At 42.8% G+C, this 15,750-nt stretch overlaps 2 protein-coding genes across 15 annotated transcripts in view; one reads left to right on the top strand and one right to left on the bottom strand.

Annotated features, from left to right (window-relative positions):
* The window catches only part of FLT1 (fms related receptor tyrosine kinase 1), a 103,918-nt gene extending 92,711 nt beyond the window's left edge, over nt 1-11,207 (top strand). The window contains exons 25-30 of the mRNA XM_085216089.1: nt 1,540-1,639; nt 2,943-3,048; nt 3,124-3,254; nt 3,524-3,608; nt 4,246-4,337; nt 8,699-11,207. Of these exons, the coding sequence (XP_085072215.1) occupies nt 1,540-1,639; nt 2,943-3,048; nt 3,124-3,254; nt 3,524-3,608; nt 4,246-4,337; nt 8,699-8,903 (719 nt within the window). The 3' untranslated portion in view covers nt 8,904-11,207. The remainder of the gene's footprint in view (nt 1-1,539; nt 1,640-2,942; nt 3,049-3,123; nt 3,255-3,523; nt 3,609-4,245; nt 4,338-8,698) is intronic.
* Nucleotides 11,208-12,471: 1,264 nt separating this feature from the next.
* The window catches only part of PAN3 (poly(A) specific ribonuclease subunit PAN3), a 76,897-nt gene continuing 73,618 nt past the window's right edge, over nt 12,472-15,750 (bottom strand). For all 14 annotated transcript variants that reach the window (XM_085216104.1, XM_085216099.1, XM_085216103.1 and 11 more), the window contains one exon: nt 12,472-15,456. In XM_085216104.1, the coding sequence (XP_085072230.1) occupies nt 15,316-15,456 (141 nt within the window). In that variant the 3' untranslated portion in view covers nt 12,472-15,315. The remainder of the gene's footprint in view (nt 15,457-15,750) is intronic.

Raw genomic sequence — 15,750 nt, forward strand, 5'->3', positions numbered from 1 at the left:
CACTGGGGAAGGTTCAGACTGGATATTAGGAAAAATTTCTTCTCAGAGTGGTGAGGCATTGGAATAGGCTGCCCTGGGAGGTGGTGTTCCACCATCTCTGGAGGTCTGAGTGTGGCATTGAAGGACATGGTTAGTGGGCATGGTAGGGACAGATTGGTGGTTGGAGTAGATGATCTTATTGGTCTTCTCCAACCTTAATGATCCTATGATTCCAAGAGCTGACTTGCCAGGCTGAAAGCCATAAAGGTTAGCACGGCTATCAGAGTACTTCTCTTTCTGCCATGTCCAAAACCCAGGTTTCCCTCAATTTCTCTAAACATATGAGACCTGCACATGGTGGAGAGGATCAAACATAGTGTCTTCATGATGCTGAAGAGCCTGGAGCACCTCTCTTGTGAGGACATACTGAAAGAGCTGGGACTGCTCAGCCTGGAGAATAGAAGGCTCTGTGGAATCTCCTCAATGCCCATAAATACCTGAAGGGAACCCACTGCTAGCACAGCAGCCTCCCCAGGTGCACACATCCACACAGATGCTGCAGGATGAACAGAAGCATGCAGTCTAACACTAACACCCTTCGAAGCTTTCTTCTTCATTCTTTCTTCTTTTTTTTTCCCCATTTGAAAACAGAGGATACAAAACACACGCTGCAAGGGAATAACAATGACCTTCACAACAGAAGAATCTTAACTGGGTTTAAAACAGAGACTGACAAATGAGGAGAACAGCAGAGAAATAATACGATACAATTAGCAGGACAAACAATCATTTATTACTTTAAATACACTTGCTGGTTTGCCTGCCAACTAGTTTGTCATTTTACAGTCAGCTGCACAATACCTGTTGCTTTTTCCTAAAAGCCCCAGCTCCTGGAACCCCGTGACTGGCTCTCAGAGAGGGCTTTTTTTCTTTTATTTCTCCTTTTCCTGATGCTGTCTTTTCTCCAGGAAAGAGAAAAATAAAATACAGCAGGCTGTACCTTAAAACCACAGAAATTGGAAAAGCAATGCAAACGTGCTGTCATCTGATTTTAAGCCACAATTTCGTACTTTCAAGGTAGTTTCGAGCATTTGGGTCTTATTAACTAACTAGAATTTGGAGTGATCCAAACCACAGAGAGAACAGACTTATCTTTTCCTAACGGATTCTTCTCAAGTCAAATTCATGTTTATCTTCTTGCATTCAGGTCAGGTGAACACCACCAATAGCCTTGGGTTGGACCCTGCTACCTTGCAAGTAGCAGGGCTTGAGCATCATCATCAGTGCTTCTTCATCACTGTTCTCCACGCCCTGAGCCCTGCAGGCAGATGCTGCACACTCAAGTGCTTGGGTGCCCTTGCAGGGATGGGGACTACTACTTGCATGTCATATGGCTGGACAGCTGAGTCCTTGTGTGCAGAGGCAACTCCCCTCCTACCTCAGAGATGGATGGATGGTTGGATGGATATGGATGGATGGATGGATGGATGGGTGGAAGCATAAGGATATGGATAAATGAATGCAATCATGGATGATCCTCTTCTCCCACTGTTGCCCCAGGTGCCTCTCCGTACCCCGGAGTCCAAATAGATGAGGACTTCTGCAGCAAACTAAAGGAAGGCACAAGGATGCGTGCCCCAGAGCAAGCCACCGAGGAGATGTAAGATGCCTTTCTCTACTTGCCCTGCATCCCTCCACCCTCTGGGGCTGTCTTGCAACATTAATAATGTATAAACTTCTGCAAAAAAGCACCCCACAGAAACACAGAAAAGTAATGGTCTCATATCTTCTTGTTGCCCTGGCCATCTTCTTGGCCTTCCCATGGGGCAGAGTGGATGAACAGCACAATGACGCTGGGAGGGCCACTCATGGTGGGATGTGGGCCCAAGGCCAGGGGTCCACAGTGACTGTGCAAAGGCAGGGTCAGTGCCCTGGTGTCCATCCTCCCGTGCAGTCAGTACAGCACGCAGCCTCAGCTTGCCTGGGCAGAAGAAGGAAGGTCACCCATTCCCATCCAGGTTTAGCATTTACTGACGTGCGCACAGATAAGTACTGGAGGAATGTGACATTAGGAACATTTTCTGAACTTCGGAAGCAGCAGTAGAGGCTTCCTTGCAAACACGCCACTGGTGAGGGCCCACCCTTTCCTGGAGCCACTGTCTGGTGGCAGAGGAAGGTGACGGGGACTGTAGTCTCCCAGTCATGCTCAGACTCCATCAGCTCCTGCTGCCAGCTGCTGCTACACCGCATTCTTGGAAGCTAGGGATCAACTGAGGCCCCAGGTCTGCAGACCCCCAGCAGGGAGTGCCCTGCCCTCATCTGCTCCTGTGAGAGTGAACTGCAGCACATTAAACACGCACCTCATTGGGAGCATAAGTATCCAGGGTATTTTGCCCTCCAGGCATGTCCTTAGTGCCTTTTTGGGTGTTGCATCATGACTCAAAATAGCAACACTTGCCAAAAAATAGTTCTGGGAGCAGCAAAAGGATGCAAGCCAGCCACATCTATCTGGAAGCATTAACCATTGGCTAATTTTATTATCCCAGTGACAGTGCTCTTCCACATATTTTATTGCAGGAAGGAAAGCTTGGCTCAGCCAACACAAGGAAGTGACACATTCATATAAGTCATCTAAGGATGCCTTAACTTAAACATTGCCAGTTAATAAGTGTTTTATTCAAAGGTTTAATGCTTAATTAGGGATAGAAAAAAAGAAAGTATGACTACTGGGCTAAATTACTCAGTTGATGGCGTCTTCCTGGTGTCCTGTGGGAAGAAATCCAACACCTCTTTTTTTGGAAAGCTCACTTCTTTAGTAATAGGCCCTGGTAAGTGATGGACAGTGCCTTCATAAAATTGCACAGGCTCGGGAGTTAACTCTATCGATGTAAAGCCATTGGAGCCTGCACTGCCTTGCATCAAATGAAGCCCTAACCCTCCATATGCTCCTTTTGCTCTCACAGCTACCAAATCATGCTGGACTGCTGGCGGAGCAACCCCAATGAGCGGCCACGGTTCTCGGAGCTGGTGAAGCGACTGGGTGACCTGCTGCAGGCCAGTGTGCAACAGGTACGTGGGAGCCCATGGGATGCTACCCGGCCTGTGTCCACAGGGGTAACCCTGCCCTTTCCTGCCCCCTTTTAGGAAGGCAAGGACTACATCCCCCTCAACACTATCTTCACAACTGAAAGTGGGCTTCCCCCTGCATCTGATCCTTTGTGCAATGAGAAGTTTCCTGTTCCAAGCCCAAGCTGCCGAAGCACAGAAAGAGTGAGGTGAGATACGCAGGATTAAGAGTGTGCTTTGGGTGGTCTGTTGGGTGTTGCAGCTTGCTGCGCAGCACAGCTAAGCTCTGAGTGGGAAAAATCCCTGAACACAGCCTGAGCTTCCATCAGCTTTGCCATCTGGGCAGCCCTGAGGTCTCCTTTTGCAAACCACCATGGTGGCTGCTAATCAGATAGAGAAAAACATTGAAAAGAAAAACAGCAGTTCTGCTTGGGTACTTCACACTCTCACTCAAAGCTGTTCTTTTTTTGTTCAACAGATACATAAATACTTTCAAAATAAAGCCACCCCAGCACATAAAGACATTTGAAGAGCTTCCCATCAAGGAAACACTTGTATTTAATGTAAGTGACATTTGCCAAAACTATAAGCAACTGATTTCTTTTTATTTGCATATACATACAAAGACAATCAAGGAGTTGTACTGCTTTGCAAGCTTTACTGACAGGAGGTGCAGAATCAGCTCTGTTTGCAGCAAGCACTCTCTGCCTGAGCTGATCTGGCTATTGGCAGCAGCCCTGCCTGGATCCCACTGTAATGGGACTACTGCTTAAAATCCTTTGGATTTGTGTTTTCGTTTGAATATTACTGCAGAAGTGAGACTTGGGGGTCATGCTTCCTCCACAGATCACCAGAAGGAACAAATTCTGGTATGAAGCTGACAAGCTGGGGGCATGTCTATTGACAGGACATGTGCACTGTGCTGCTCAAGTGAGTGGGCAGTTTTAGTAATACAGACAAGATATACAGGTTTTGTGATGGGAGGTGGAAAAGGCTCTCATGGCTGATCTGGTGGCTGGACAGACTCTCACCTTGTTTATAGGTGAGAGTACTCTATACTTGCATTAATAGCATGTGTATGTGTTCACTGCATCCTACAATGAGGACAGTTTGGAAAAGAAACATGAAAACCTATTAAACAGGAATCAAGCCTGGCAGTTTCTTACAGCTAACAACTAATAGGTTTCTATTTTCTTCAAGGACTACCAAGCAGACAGCGGGATGGTGCTGGCCTCAGAAGAACTGAAACGCTTCACGTGGACAGGCAGCAAGCAGAAGTGGACACTCTTTGGGTCTGTATTTTATACTCCATCTGCTTTACGTTAGAGGTCAGAGGAGGACTCAAGGTCCTTGTGCTGAATCAGGCCTAATGAAAGCAGCTGTGGTGTGCCTAGGCCCTGCCAATGCTCCTTGCAGAAGATGACTGCAGTGGAAAGGGACCTCTGGATGTGACCTGGTCCAACCCCTGCTGTGGGAGGGGTCAATCAGCTCCCACACCCTGCCCTCCTCAGAGGAACAAATAGCCCTCAGCCCCTTCCATATCCATCGCCTGTAGGATCAGTTAGCACTCTGACCATCAGCTCCATGCCAGGCTGGGCAGGCATGTGCCACGGAGGCAGAGGCTGCAGGAAACCAGCCCTTGGTGAGGGGGGGAGGAACACATGGCTGAGGAGGATTTGTGGTCATTCCTGCGTGTCCCCAAGGGCACCCGAGCCGGGTAGCTGCTTGCTACCCTTGTTTTACGTGAGTCAGCTAAGCTCGGTCCATTTAACACCCATGGGCTCAGGATGCTAAAGAGGCAACTTTACAATAGATGGATGTGAGGGCCTCATTTCTCTTCCTGCCTTTAAGCACTATAATATACTGGCCACCTTCCTCCACCTAATTCCTGACAGCTGCCCAAGCAGGGAGTGAGTGCTGTGCTAAGCACCGCACTGTACCAGCACTAGCGCTTATTTCTCAGCGCTGGCAGTGCCTGCAACTTGTTCCACCTCTCTGCTTACAGCCAGCCCAAACCTACCCTGGGCCCACCCGAGCTGGCAGCAGGGCGAGGCTGAGGAAGGCCCAGGCCTACCTTGGCAGGAGGTCAAGGCCAGCCCGGCCATGCTGGGCTGGTCACCGTCTCTGCGCCAGGCAGCCTGGTATTGTCTCAGCAAACAATTGCAACCAGCTGAAACGTGCCAGCAAGGTGGGAAGGTCGTGCTTTGAGAAAAGCTCCAGTGACCAAGAGGGCAGTGCTTAAGCACACAGATACACATGGGTGGGAGCATGCAGGCAGGCCTGCTTGCACAGCCAAAACACAGAGCGCTTTGCAGGGGCTGCTCTCAGTCATACAGCCAACACCGTGGCCTCCCCAAATGAAATGCATGCAATGCTTCTTCCTCTGGGTGGCACAAGCAGGATGGAGTGTGCCTAGCCTTTGCTTTGGAATGGCTTTAAGGAGCCTACTCGGCTTCATAAGGAAAAAATGCTTGGCTAGGAAAAAAAAATGGAACTCAGCCATGCCTGCTAGCATACAAATCCTCGGGGAACAGAGCAGTTGGCTGAGAACACACAAGGTCATCTGGCTGCAAGCTAAACAAGCATTGCTGCAGCATTACAGCTGAAAAGCATTCATGTATGCTAACAGCAACCCTTTGGTGTGCACACATTCCTAAAAGTGGCACCTTTCTAGCTAAGCACCTCTTACTTAGGTGAAGCTGGAGCAGTACATACATACCTCTAAACATAACACTGAATACTGGACAAGATAGAGCTTGTAGACATCCTTCACATGTAAACTGATCTAACTCAATAGCGCTACCTCTTCCCGTGCACCTCCAGTGTCCTGCTCTGTGCTCCTGCCCTCTTTGTTCTGCTTCCTTTGCCTTGTAGTGAGCTGGTTGAGGTTGCTGGATTATCAGAAGGATGACCCTGAAATAGACTTGGAAAGCAGGTGCAGCTCACAGCCAGGGCAGCTGGTGCCAGCGCCGGGATGAGGAAGGGCTCAGCCCTGGTAGGAGCAGCCCTGACACATTCACTGCAATGCCTGGCCAAAATTGGAGCGCTCCTCATCCCTTTCCATCCACCTCAATGCTGGAGTTTAGGACGCAGATGCAGACAAACACAGGAGAGGCAATGTCCTCATTCACCCCATCCCAGTACAGGACACGAGCATCTCCCCAAGCCCTCATGAGCCTTTCAGGCCAAGGTGATGGCAGGGAGCCCAACTACTGACATGGCTGTCACGTGCCCTGGACTTGCTATTGTCAACAAAGTGAAAACAGGTGTTCATGCTAACAGTGGGAAATGAGAAATCTTTCCAGTTCTTCAAGTTATGAGATCCCAACAGACAGGTCTGGGAGTAAAGACAGAGCAGTACTCTGAAGTTCATTTCTTTGCAAGTGGGCAGAATCCCAGCTGCACTTCACTTCTAGCTTTTCAGCATTGGTGAAAAAGGCCAATCCATGTAAGCCAAAATTCTGAGGGTAGAGCTAGCCCCCAAGTCAAAGTAAATTTCTAGGCCAGAAAAATGGCTGAGAACATCATTTCTGAGTTGGAACAAGCATCTCAAAAGCCACAGCCAAATTCCTACTTCACCGAGATCCTAAATGCAGGCTGACAGGGAAAAAGTAGCCATTCCTTCCAACAAACAATCCCAATTAGAATCCAAGTAGATATTTTCTAATTTACATTCCCACTGCAGAAGTAGTTCACAGCAAAAGAAAACCTTTGCTGGATATAAGCTCTGTTTCAGTACAAAGCCACACCACAGATGCCCAACTCTGCAGGCTCTCGGAGCACTCTGTGGGAGCCCAGGTACACCAGTGCACTCAAAGTAAAACAAACAAATGCACTCTACTGGCACAAAGGTTGATCAGTTAGCTTCAGTAGAGGCTGAGTGTAGCACTGAAGCTTCCTTTATTTTAGCTCACAATATTGCTTCAGGCCTTCCAGTCAGCCTTGAGATATGAGGTATTGTTTGTTAAAGCATTAATCTCTCTGAATAAGCTAGGGTTACAGCAACAAAACATTATGATGTGTGGCTGCAAGAAAAATCAGGTTCACAGGATGCAAAGCCTGGTGAGGAATAAGAGGATCCAAGTGATTTTAAGGCTCATAAGTTAGCATGCACACTGCACTTCTGCCAGCCCACTGCTCCTTAAGACTCAGCAATTACATTGTGACTCACTGAAGCATTTCTTTGCGAAACCATTTTTAAAAGTCCACCGAGGCTGTGACTAACCTTGTCACATAGCTATGGAATTTGTTTCAAAGCATTTGTCCATCTGCCAACATATGCAATGTAAAAACATGCGATGCATCTGCAATACTCATCATGAAGACTCCTCATGAACTCCATCCACCTACCAACAAACATGGAGTGGTCTGACTGGGAGGACCCTTCAAGCTTCCTACTGTAGAGACCGCACTCTTGACAAAACATATGGGCGTGTGAGCTAAAGATCCAAGACAGCACGAAATCAGGGAAGGTGGTACTTCTCCACTTCCTAGTCAGGAAGGGCCCTGGGCTAATCATACTGTACTTATATTGAACATCTAACAGTGCCAGTTAATAGTAAAATCCTGGGCTCTCAAAGTCTTAACAGATGTTCTGTTTTATGTGGAATTCAAGAGTAAGACAGCCAAGGTTCCTGACCTTCTAAAAGGAGAGAGCCAAAGCACCCGTGAACTTATAAACATGAGGGAGAGAGAAACTGATTTTAGGCATTATAGTCCAACATAGGTTTAACTTGGGATTTCACATTTAATCAATGATGGAAAGTGTCCTGGCTGGTTGTGCCTGCAGGTAAAGCTTCAGCATCTAAGTTCAATAGCATGAAACTTCTCCCTGCCTTAACTTTGTTCATCATTTGAAAGAGCCCTTTTAAGCTTGGAACTCTAAGAATCAGGGCAAGGAAGTGCTGTAAGGCAAACAGCACCTCAAGCAGCGGCTCATCTGAGAAGACATTAAATCTCCTCTTCTAAAGGGCATTGCATAAAAGGCAGCCTACTGGATAACCAGTTCTTTGCGGGACAGGAATGCTTTAAGTAAAAACCAGCAGTCTGTATTTGCTGCTGCAAGCAGGCAGAGATAGGAGACACCTAGCTCTTTTGCCCTTCCTCAAAAGCATTGGCCACTTGTCTTAAAAACTCATTGTACTGGGCTCTGGATACATCTACGCTAGCAGATTTCTGCTTTCATCATGCAGCTTGAGACCTTTCACTACTTACTCCTCCCCTCCATCTTCTCTTATAAATGATGGAGACGCTCCCAGCATCCACAGTTCAGCAGCCAGACACTGCACACTACTTCACCCCACAATGAAATTTTGCTCTCCAGGAACAGTCACAAATGAACAACAGAACTTAGGCCTAACGCTCAGATATTTCCTTCTATGCACCAAGATTAATACATACAATGAGCACACTCACTTTAATAAAGATGTTTGGTCACAGCATCTCCGCTCAGAAGGGGACTAAAGGGGGACACAGAAGGGCTCTTTCAGTCCTCTGCTCTGCTATCCCAACTAAGCAATCCCATCTGCATCAATGCTGTTTCCATCATCTGGTAATAAACAAAGCTGCTTCTTGTAACATGTCTTTGCTTAAGTCATCGTAACAAATGCTGGTATATGTTAAATGTGCTAACAACGATGCTGCTCTATTTCAGAGTGAAAGGTGTCAGTAGGAGCAAGGAGCCGGGGCTTTCTGGAATAGCAAAGCCAAGAAGTTTCTGCAGTTTCAGTTGTGACCAACTCAGCGACTCCAAGCGAAGATACACTTACGGAAACACAGTGCTGGAGAAAATGAAAGCGTGCCACTCTCCCCCTCCTGACTACAGCTCAGTTGTCCATCACTCTCAGCCATCCATTTAAGTGTTTCTGGGCTACAATTTATGTAGTTTGCTCTGAAAGTAATGCCTCCTATTCTTTTTTTTCTTTCATGGAAACTATAACAGATACAATGAGAACAAAACAGTATTTGGTACAGCAAATTCTCAGCTACAAAATGTTATTTTTCAATACAGTCATCACCATTAGTCAATTCATGTGGATGAGCTGGTTGAGACACTTCATTTTGTGGTGTGACAGCTGTGCAAGGCCATCTGGATGATGCCTTGTCTTTCATGTCTCTGTCACCACTGCCAAAATGCACCACCCACTGCCTCACTGTGCTCACATCCACTGTTTGATCTCCATAAATGTTCAGCAAGCTTCTATGAATGTCAATGGGTGCCATTTTTTCTGCATGGAGGAACTCAATGACACCTTTGCGTTATACATACTTTCACATCAGATGCCCTTCCATCAGACTGCCCCTCTGCTGCCATCTGTCACACCACAATACATATCAGAATATTGCTGGGAAGGTTCAACCTCTGCTGCTGTACCACCAACACCCGTCTCTGATGTCATGGACCAGCATGATAAAATAGGAAGCATTACTTTTAGAGCAGTCCTCATAATATGCATTTTTTAAAAAGATTTCTCTAAAATAATGTCAGTTTAGACATGTTGACCCAAGTAATTTTAATTATGCTGAAATTTAAGAGAACATCATTGACAATTTAAGTGATCTTTTTTTTCTACAGACCACTATATACACGTACAAAACATAGCAAAGTATTGCTTCGGCCTTGACTTTCCTAATGCTGAACAGCAATAGCTATAATAACTTTCCCAGTGCTTCTGAAAACCAGAGGAGTCATCATTACAAACAAAACAAGTTCACGGTTGGTCCCTTGGCATCAGAAGAGCACACAATGCTGCACTAATCCAGTCTCCAGTTGGGAGAGGCAGCTGGGGTGAGCCCATAGCATAAAGCATCTTGGAATTTGCACCCTATTGCTTGGGTCTATAGTGAGGCTATCTGTGTAGTGTTGAAAAATGAAGGATGCTCAGAGAAGAGAAAAATAAGAAGCAGATCATACACTACTTTGAGATCCATTGGGGAAGGCCCTTCCTCTGAATAAATCAGATTGGGATGAGACACCACACGTCTTACTGCTCCAGAGTACAAAAGAGGGAGGGAATCTTGCAAAGCAAGAATTTCAAAACACAGTTTGCAAGGATACAAAAGACCTAACTAAGATCAAAGTCAGTACTACGATAAGAGGGAACACAGATCAACTCAGTTTGGTCAATCCTACTGGAATCAGGTAAATATTCCTGAAGTTTTGCACTTTGTCAATATGCCAACATACACACACTGGAAACAAGATACACTAAAGCTAAGCTCTGTCCATGAAATCTAATGGGCTTTCTAACACTGCACTGAGTATATTTTGTTTATGGGAATCTGTCTGAAAAGACAGTATGGCTACTAAACTGCATATATTTAAAGCAAAGTATTAATTTCTAGAGAGTGCCTAGAGTGCAATGAGATTATTTAGAAGTGACATAGCAATCTGTTTCGAAAGTTAGGACAGCTTTTTTTTTTTTTTTTTTTTTTTTAAATAAAGGCAGTTGAATTTCTAGGTTAGTTAATAGTATATATGTACAGGAATAAAAATGTATCATTGATTTATAACAGACTTTTGTATAGCACCTCAGAAAGGACGTAAATGTTCCCTGTTCAAGGTGTGTAGGGATGCACTACCCCCTTTTATCTTTGAATTCAATGTTAACAAGGATTAGGCCATTTAACAGCACTGAAACATTGAAAATGTTACATAGGATTCTGATCTCTTGAGTCAATTTAAGAACTGTGAACTTAACCCATTAACAGACCTAAAGGCAAATGATCTTTTGTATATTTACAAAGGAAAATGATCTCTTGTATGCAAGTAAAAGAAATACGTATTGCTACTTCTAAACTGTACATCAGTTCCAATTCCTCCTTCCCAAAAGATCACCAGTTTTAAATACAAACTATTGCACCACCTCTTTCTGGTAAAAATGAAAAAAAATTCAGGAAACAATTTCTTAAGTCCAGTTCAGCAAAAAATTAATTATGGGATAATGCACCTCTGAAGTGTTTGCACAATGTAAATATATAAATATAGTTTTTCTGCATAAATATTTAAGAAAATTGAACTACAAAGACTACTTTTATATGAATCCCCTAAGTTTCTGTGATGTTAATAACTCGTATTTTATCTTGCATTTTCTGTCTTCGCATAGCGTATTCGATCACTAAATTCATGCAATAAAGTTTGCTTTTTGGAAGAATCTACCAAATTAGTTAATCCAGCATCAGAAATTACTGCAACAGATGGTTCATCACTGAGGAGCACTAAAACACCAAATGTCCCAGTCTTATGAGCAAATAGGAACACGGAACAATGGCACCGAAGGCACATTGCACACAACGAACTTGACGCAGTGACAGACACCTGTACTCCTTCCCTGTGCGAGTGAAATCCACTCAACTCAGCATATCTAAGAAATGCTTACTGCTGTCTGGAGACAAAAACTCAACTCCAGCGTGGTGTCACCAGCAAATTTGCTGACAGCACACTCAATCCCATCATCTGTGTCACTGATACACATTTTAAAGAGTACCAATCCCAAGATGGACCCCTGGGGGACACCACTCACTGGCCTCCATCTAGGCACAGAGCTACTGACAACAATTCTCTGGCTGAGATCATCCAATAAATTCCTTATCTACTGACCAATGCAACCTTCAAATCCATCTCTCTCCAATTCAGAGATTGATGGGGGACCACGTCAAAGACCTTGAAGAAGTCCAAGTAAATGGCATAATTTGCTTTCCCTTTGTCCATCAGTGCCATCATTCCATCACAGAAGGCCACCAGGTTGGTCAGACACGACCTTCCCCTGGTGAAGCCATGCTGGCTGTCTCAGATCACCTGCTCCTCTCTCATGTGCCTTAACATCTCTTTAACAAGGATCTGCTCCTAGATCTTCCCAGGCACAGAGGTGAGGCTCACCAGACTGTCGTTCCCCAGATCCAACTTTCTCCCTTTCTTAAAAATGCAAGTGATACGTTTACCTTTTTTCAGTCATCAGGACACTGTATGACTTTTCAAATATGATGGAGAGAGGCCTGGCAATGAAGTCTCCATACAATAAAGTTTCTAGAAACAACGCAATTTAAGGGATAAGAACTCCTTACTAAACGAATACTAATTACCAACTATTTCATATACATTTCACAAAGTTTCATGTTACATAAGCATAGTCAGGACTGGAGTAAGTTCTTCTACGTCAATCCAAAAGTAAGTCATCTCACCATTGCATATTAACAGTATAGAAAAGAAATTCTGTTAAATGAAGCTGACTTGGGTAATCAGCATCTATATGTTTTAGGATAACTCATGTACTCCAAGCAGCAAGTACTAAAAACTATTTGTGAATCACAGCTGTTTGAACTTGGCACTGGAAACAAAACACAGAAGAACAGAATAATATTCCAGCATAAGAGCTGAAAAGTTGCATATCCAAATTCAATACTTCACGTTGTCAAAAAAAGGCCACGTTGTTTCTGGTATTCTTTATTAAAAATACTGCTGTACACATGAAGAATGAAAACAGGATTAAAGATGAGTAACACATATTGGGATCATGACATCAGAACTTAACATACTGGTGCTTTTTAGGGGAAGCAGTTGACACCTGAATTACTGAAACAAGGGCAAATCAAAAAATATATAGATACCCTCAACAAAATATTTACAATATAGTAAATACAGCAACAGAATTTAAAACCAGTACAAAAATTAAAATGACCAACATCACATGATTTCAAAGGTTGCCCCATCTGTGCTTTTAGCTGTAAGAATAGAAAGGTTAGAATTAAATTTCCCATCTAGAAGGACACATCCTGGTGGCTCTTCTTTATAAATACAGACATATAATTCTTCCTATGAACGTTCTGAACTAGAACTTTAGGACAACCTTCTAAATGGAATTAAAATGGGGTAGAAGGGCTCTCCCCCAAAAAACACCCAAGCTAAACTTCAGACTGTTTAAATCATTCCCAAAGACAAACCAAATGAAATAAATAGGAAAAAAAAAAAACAAAGCTCAACTTTTTTTTTTAATTATCACGTTATGTATTACCTGACACCAAATTTTTCTGGCTGACATTATTTATGTACGAAAACTTATTAGCTGTCTACCTTTTTGTTTTTAAACCAAGTCCTGTGGTTAACAGGGGCTGAAGCAAACTGACATTATGCAAATACACACAGGTTTGCAATTTAGACATGTCTTGCAGAGGGTGGTTTGCTGGTCTAAAAAGGATGAGAATTGAAGCCCTATTTTACCCCTGCCTTACACTTCCCACAAAATATTGGTCCACAAATTAAATTTTCAAAGGTTCCCAAGCCCCACAACTGAACAGATGATCCCCTTTCATTTTCAAAGAAAACAATACTGGAAAAAACCTCAGCCCGCTTATAAATTAAGCATTTCATATTTCTTCTAGAATACAAGTACTTCTTTTTTGTACAAAAGAATTACAATATGATTTGTCAAAAAACATATAAAAGACAGCTGCTCTTCCTCAAATACATGAGCTAATGATAAAAGACTGTTTTTTTTTTTTTTAATGTTCACTTTTCAAAGTTCCTGTTCCTTTTACATTAAAAAGAACATTCTGGCAACTGTTATCGTTTGAATATTAAACATTATGTTCCTTTTAAAATTCATTTGATCAAATGCAACAATAATCGATCTTTAAACTCAACAACTGATGCTACCTTATGTGGATTCAACCACATTTTGTGTGTAAAGCATGTCCCTAGTCTTCAAAGCTTTCGATGTGACGAGAGTTGCTTTCCTTGATGCAAGTCTCAAGGCGGAGAATCATTTTAAAGCTTATAAAAGTGGACAGAGAAATATTAAAAACTTCTCTGAAAACTACAAATATTGAGAATTATTAAAATTGATGCCAGTAACATCAGTTGCAAGTGCTTAGAGTCTGTCCTGACCTTTTGAGTTTCCACATTTTCTCCATGGTGAGCACCCAGTGCTATTAAAACATTCAGTGCTGGGAAAGGATAGATACAGTCTTCACTACTGCTTTAAGAAAGAAAATTCCTACGTATTTGGCAGTCTTCAGTATCAAAGTGTAGGTGTTTAACTAGAAATCCCATGAATACCCAAGTTTGGAGACAACTGCACGTCCAAATATTAGAAAGGTAATTGAGGAGGAAAATTCCAGACTTTTGAGACTGAATTACTTCAGGAATATTCATGTATTGAGTATTATCAGAAGTAATATTACTTTGGGCTAAGCAGTGACTGCAAAGGCACAGCAGATCATTATCCCTCCAGATTCGGGCTGTAAAACTTGAAAAGCTCTTGATGCCAGACAACTGCTGTGTTTAGTTAATCTTCTTTTAACAGTGTCTTTGTATCTGTATCCAGTGTAGCGTACCATAATAAAGCTGTGGTTCAAAGAACAGAACTTTATACAAAAATTATACTGTAAATAACCTAAAGTAATACACTCCTGAAACTTCAGGCATTTTAACACAATTTCTTTAAAAAAAATCTATTAAAAATTGCATAAATGTAAATGCTTCTGACTAGCAGGAAAACATACAAACATTTTTTAAAAGGCGATGGTTGTGTTTAGAGCAAATTCGATATGCTCCTTAAATTATAGATGTTTCCCATGATGCTATTTTCGTCACTTCGCTTAGACAGAGTTTAATTCAAATAATAGGGAACTTTCTTTCCTTTTTTGCTTTTGGTCAATTCAGTGATACTTCGAGCTGATCGATTTTAAAAGTTTCATCTTCTTTTTTTCCCGAGCTAACAGTGGGTGGCATACAGAGCTTGCATACAACACACTTTTACAGAGGTTACGAACTAAATGGTAATTAATAGAACACAATTTCTATTAAATTATTTACCTGGTCCTTTATGCTATTCTGGGTGCAAATAATATCAAAAATGAATAAATTTTACTTTATCCTCAGTGACAAAAATGTATCCCAGAAACGTCCTTGCAAAGAGTTTCCCTTAAGTATACAATGTGGCAAAACTTCAGAGATCAGAAAAGTCTTAAAAAAATTAAAATTAGTGCATATACAAGTGGAAAAAATAAAAGCAGGAACATCATGCACCTGATGTGTTCCTTAATCTAAAATAAATTCTTCACAGATAAAGCCTCCAATGGCAGCCTTAGCTCTAGGATAAGTGAAACATTCTTCCCTTCAAGTAACAGTGTACCTGACTGAAGTGCAAGCAGCTTTGCTCATCTCCTGTTTGTTTCCCAAATGTGAAATGAGATGACAACAACAATTCAGCTGTAGTGCAATTTGCTATTGGTTAAGTTCCTCAGCAATGTCCTGCATGCTTTCAGCAAATACTACAACTGACCATTTGCGGCTGCAATCAGTTCTTGAAAAGTATTTTCAAAGCAGCGTTTTAAATCGCTGTAAGTTACCACAAGTACACTCTTCTCATCTCTGGAAATGAGGCTTATTTTTTCTGGCACACCAGCATCTAACTGTAACAAGAATGCAAAAGATAAAATAAAAGAAGCGTGAAATAAATGGCAAAACATTTCTCCAATAACAAAAGCAATCAATTTCTTCACAAGTACATTATTTTGGTGCAACTCAAATCCTTCCTTTCTTTGTCAACACATCTGAGCTCCACGAAAACAACGTACTTGCCAAGAAATCAAGACCTTTTGGTCTTAACATGACGGACATCCCACACCTGTGGACTAGGTCACCATTGTTTTCTTCCCTGTCCATAAATCAAGTAATCCTGCAAATACTACTTCCCCTTGTACAGA

This window comes from Meleagris gallopavo, chromosome 1, assembly GCF_905368555.1.
Source record: "Meleagris gallopavo chromosome 1, MGAL_WU_HG_1.1, whole genome shotgun sequence".
Classification (NCBI taxonomy): domain Eukaryota; kingdom Metazoa; phylum Chordata; class Aves; order Galliformes; family Phasianidae; genus Meleagris; species Meleagris gallopavo.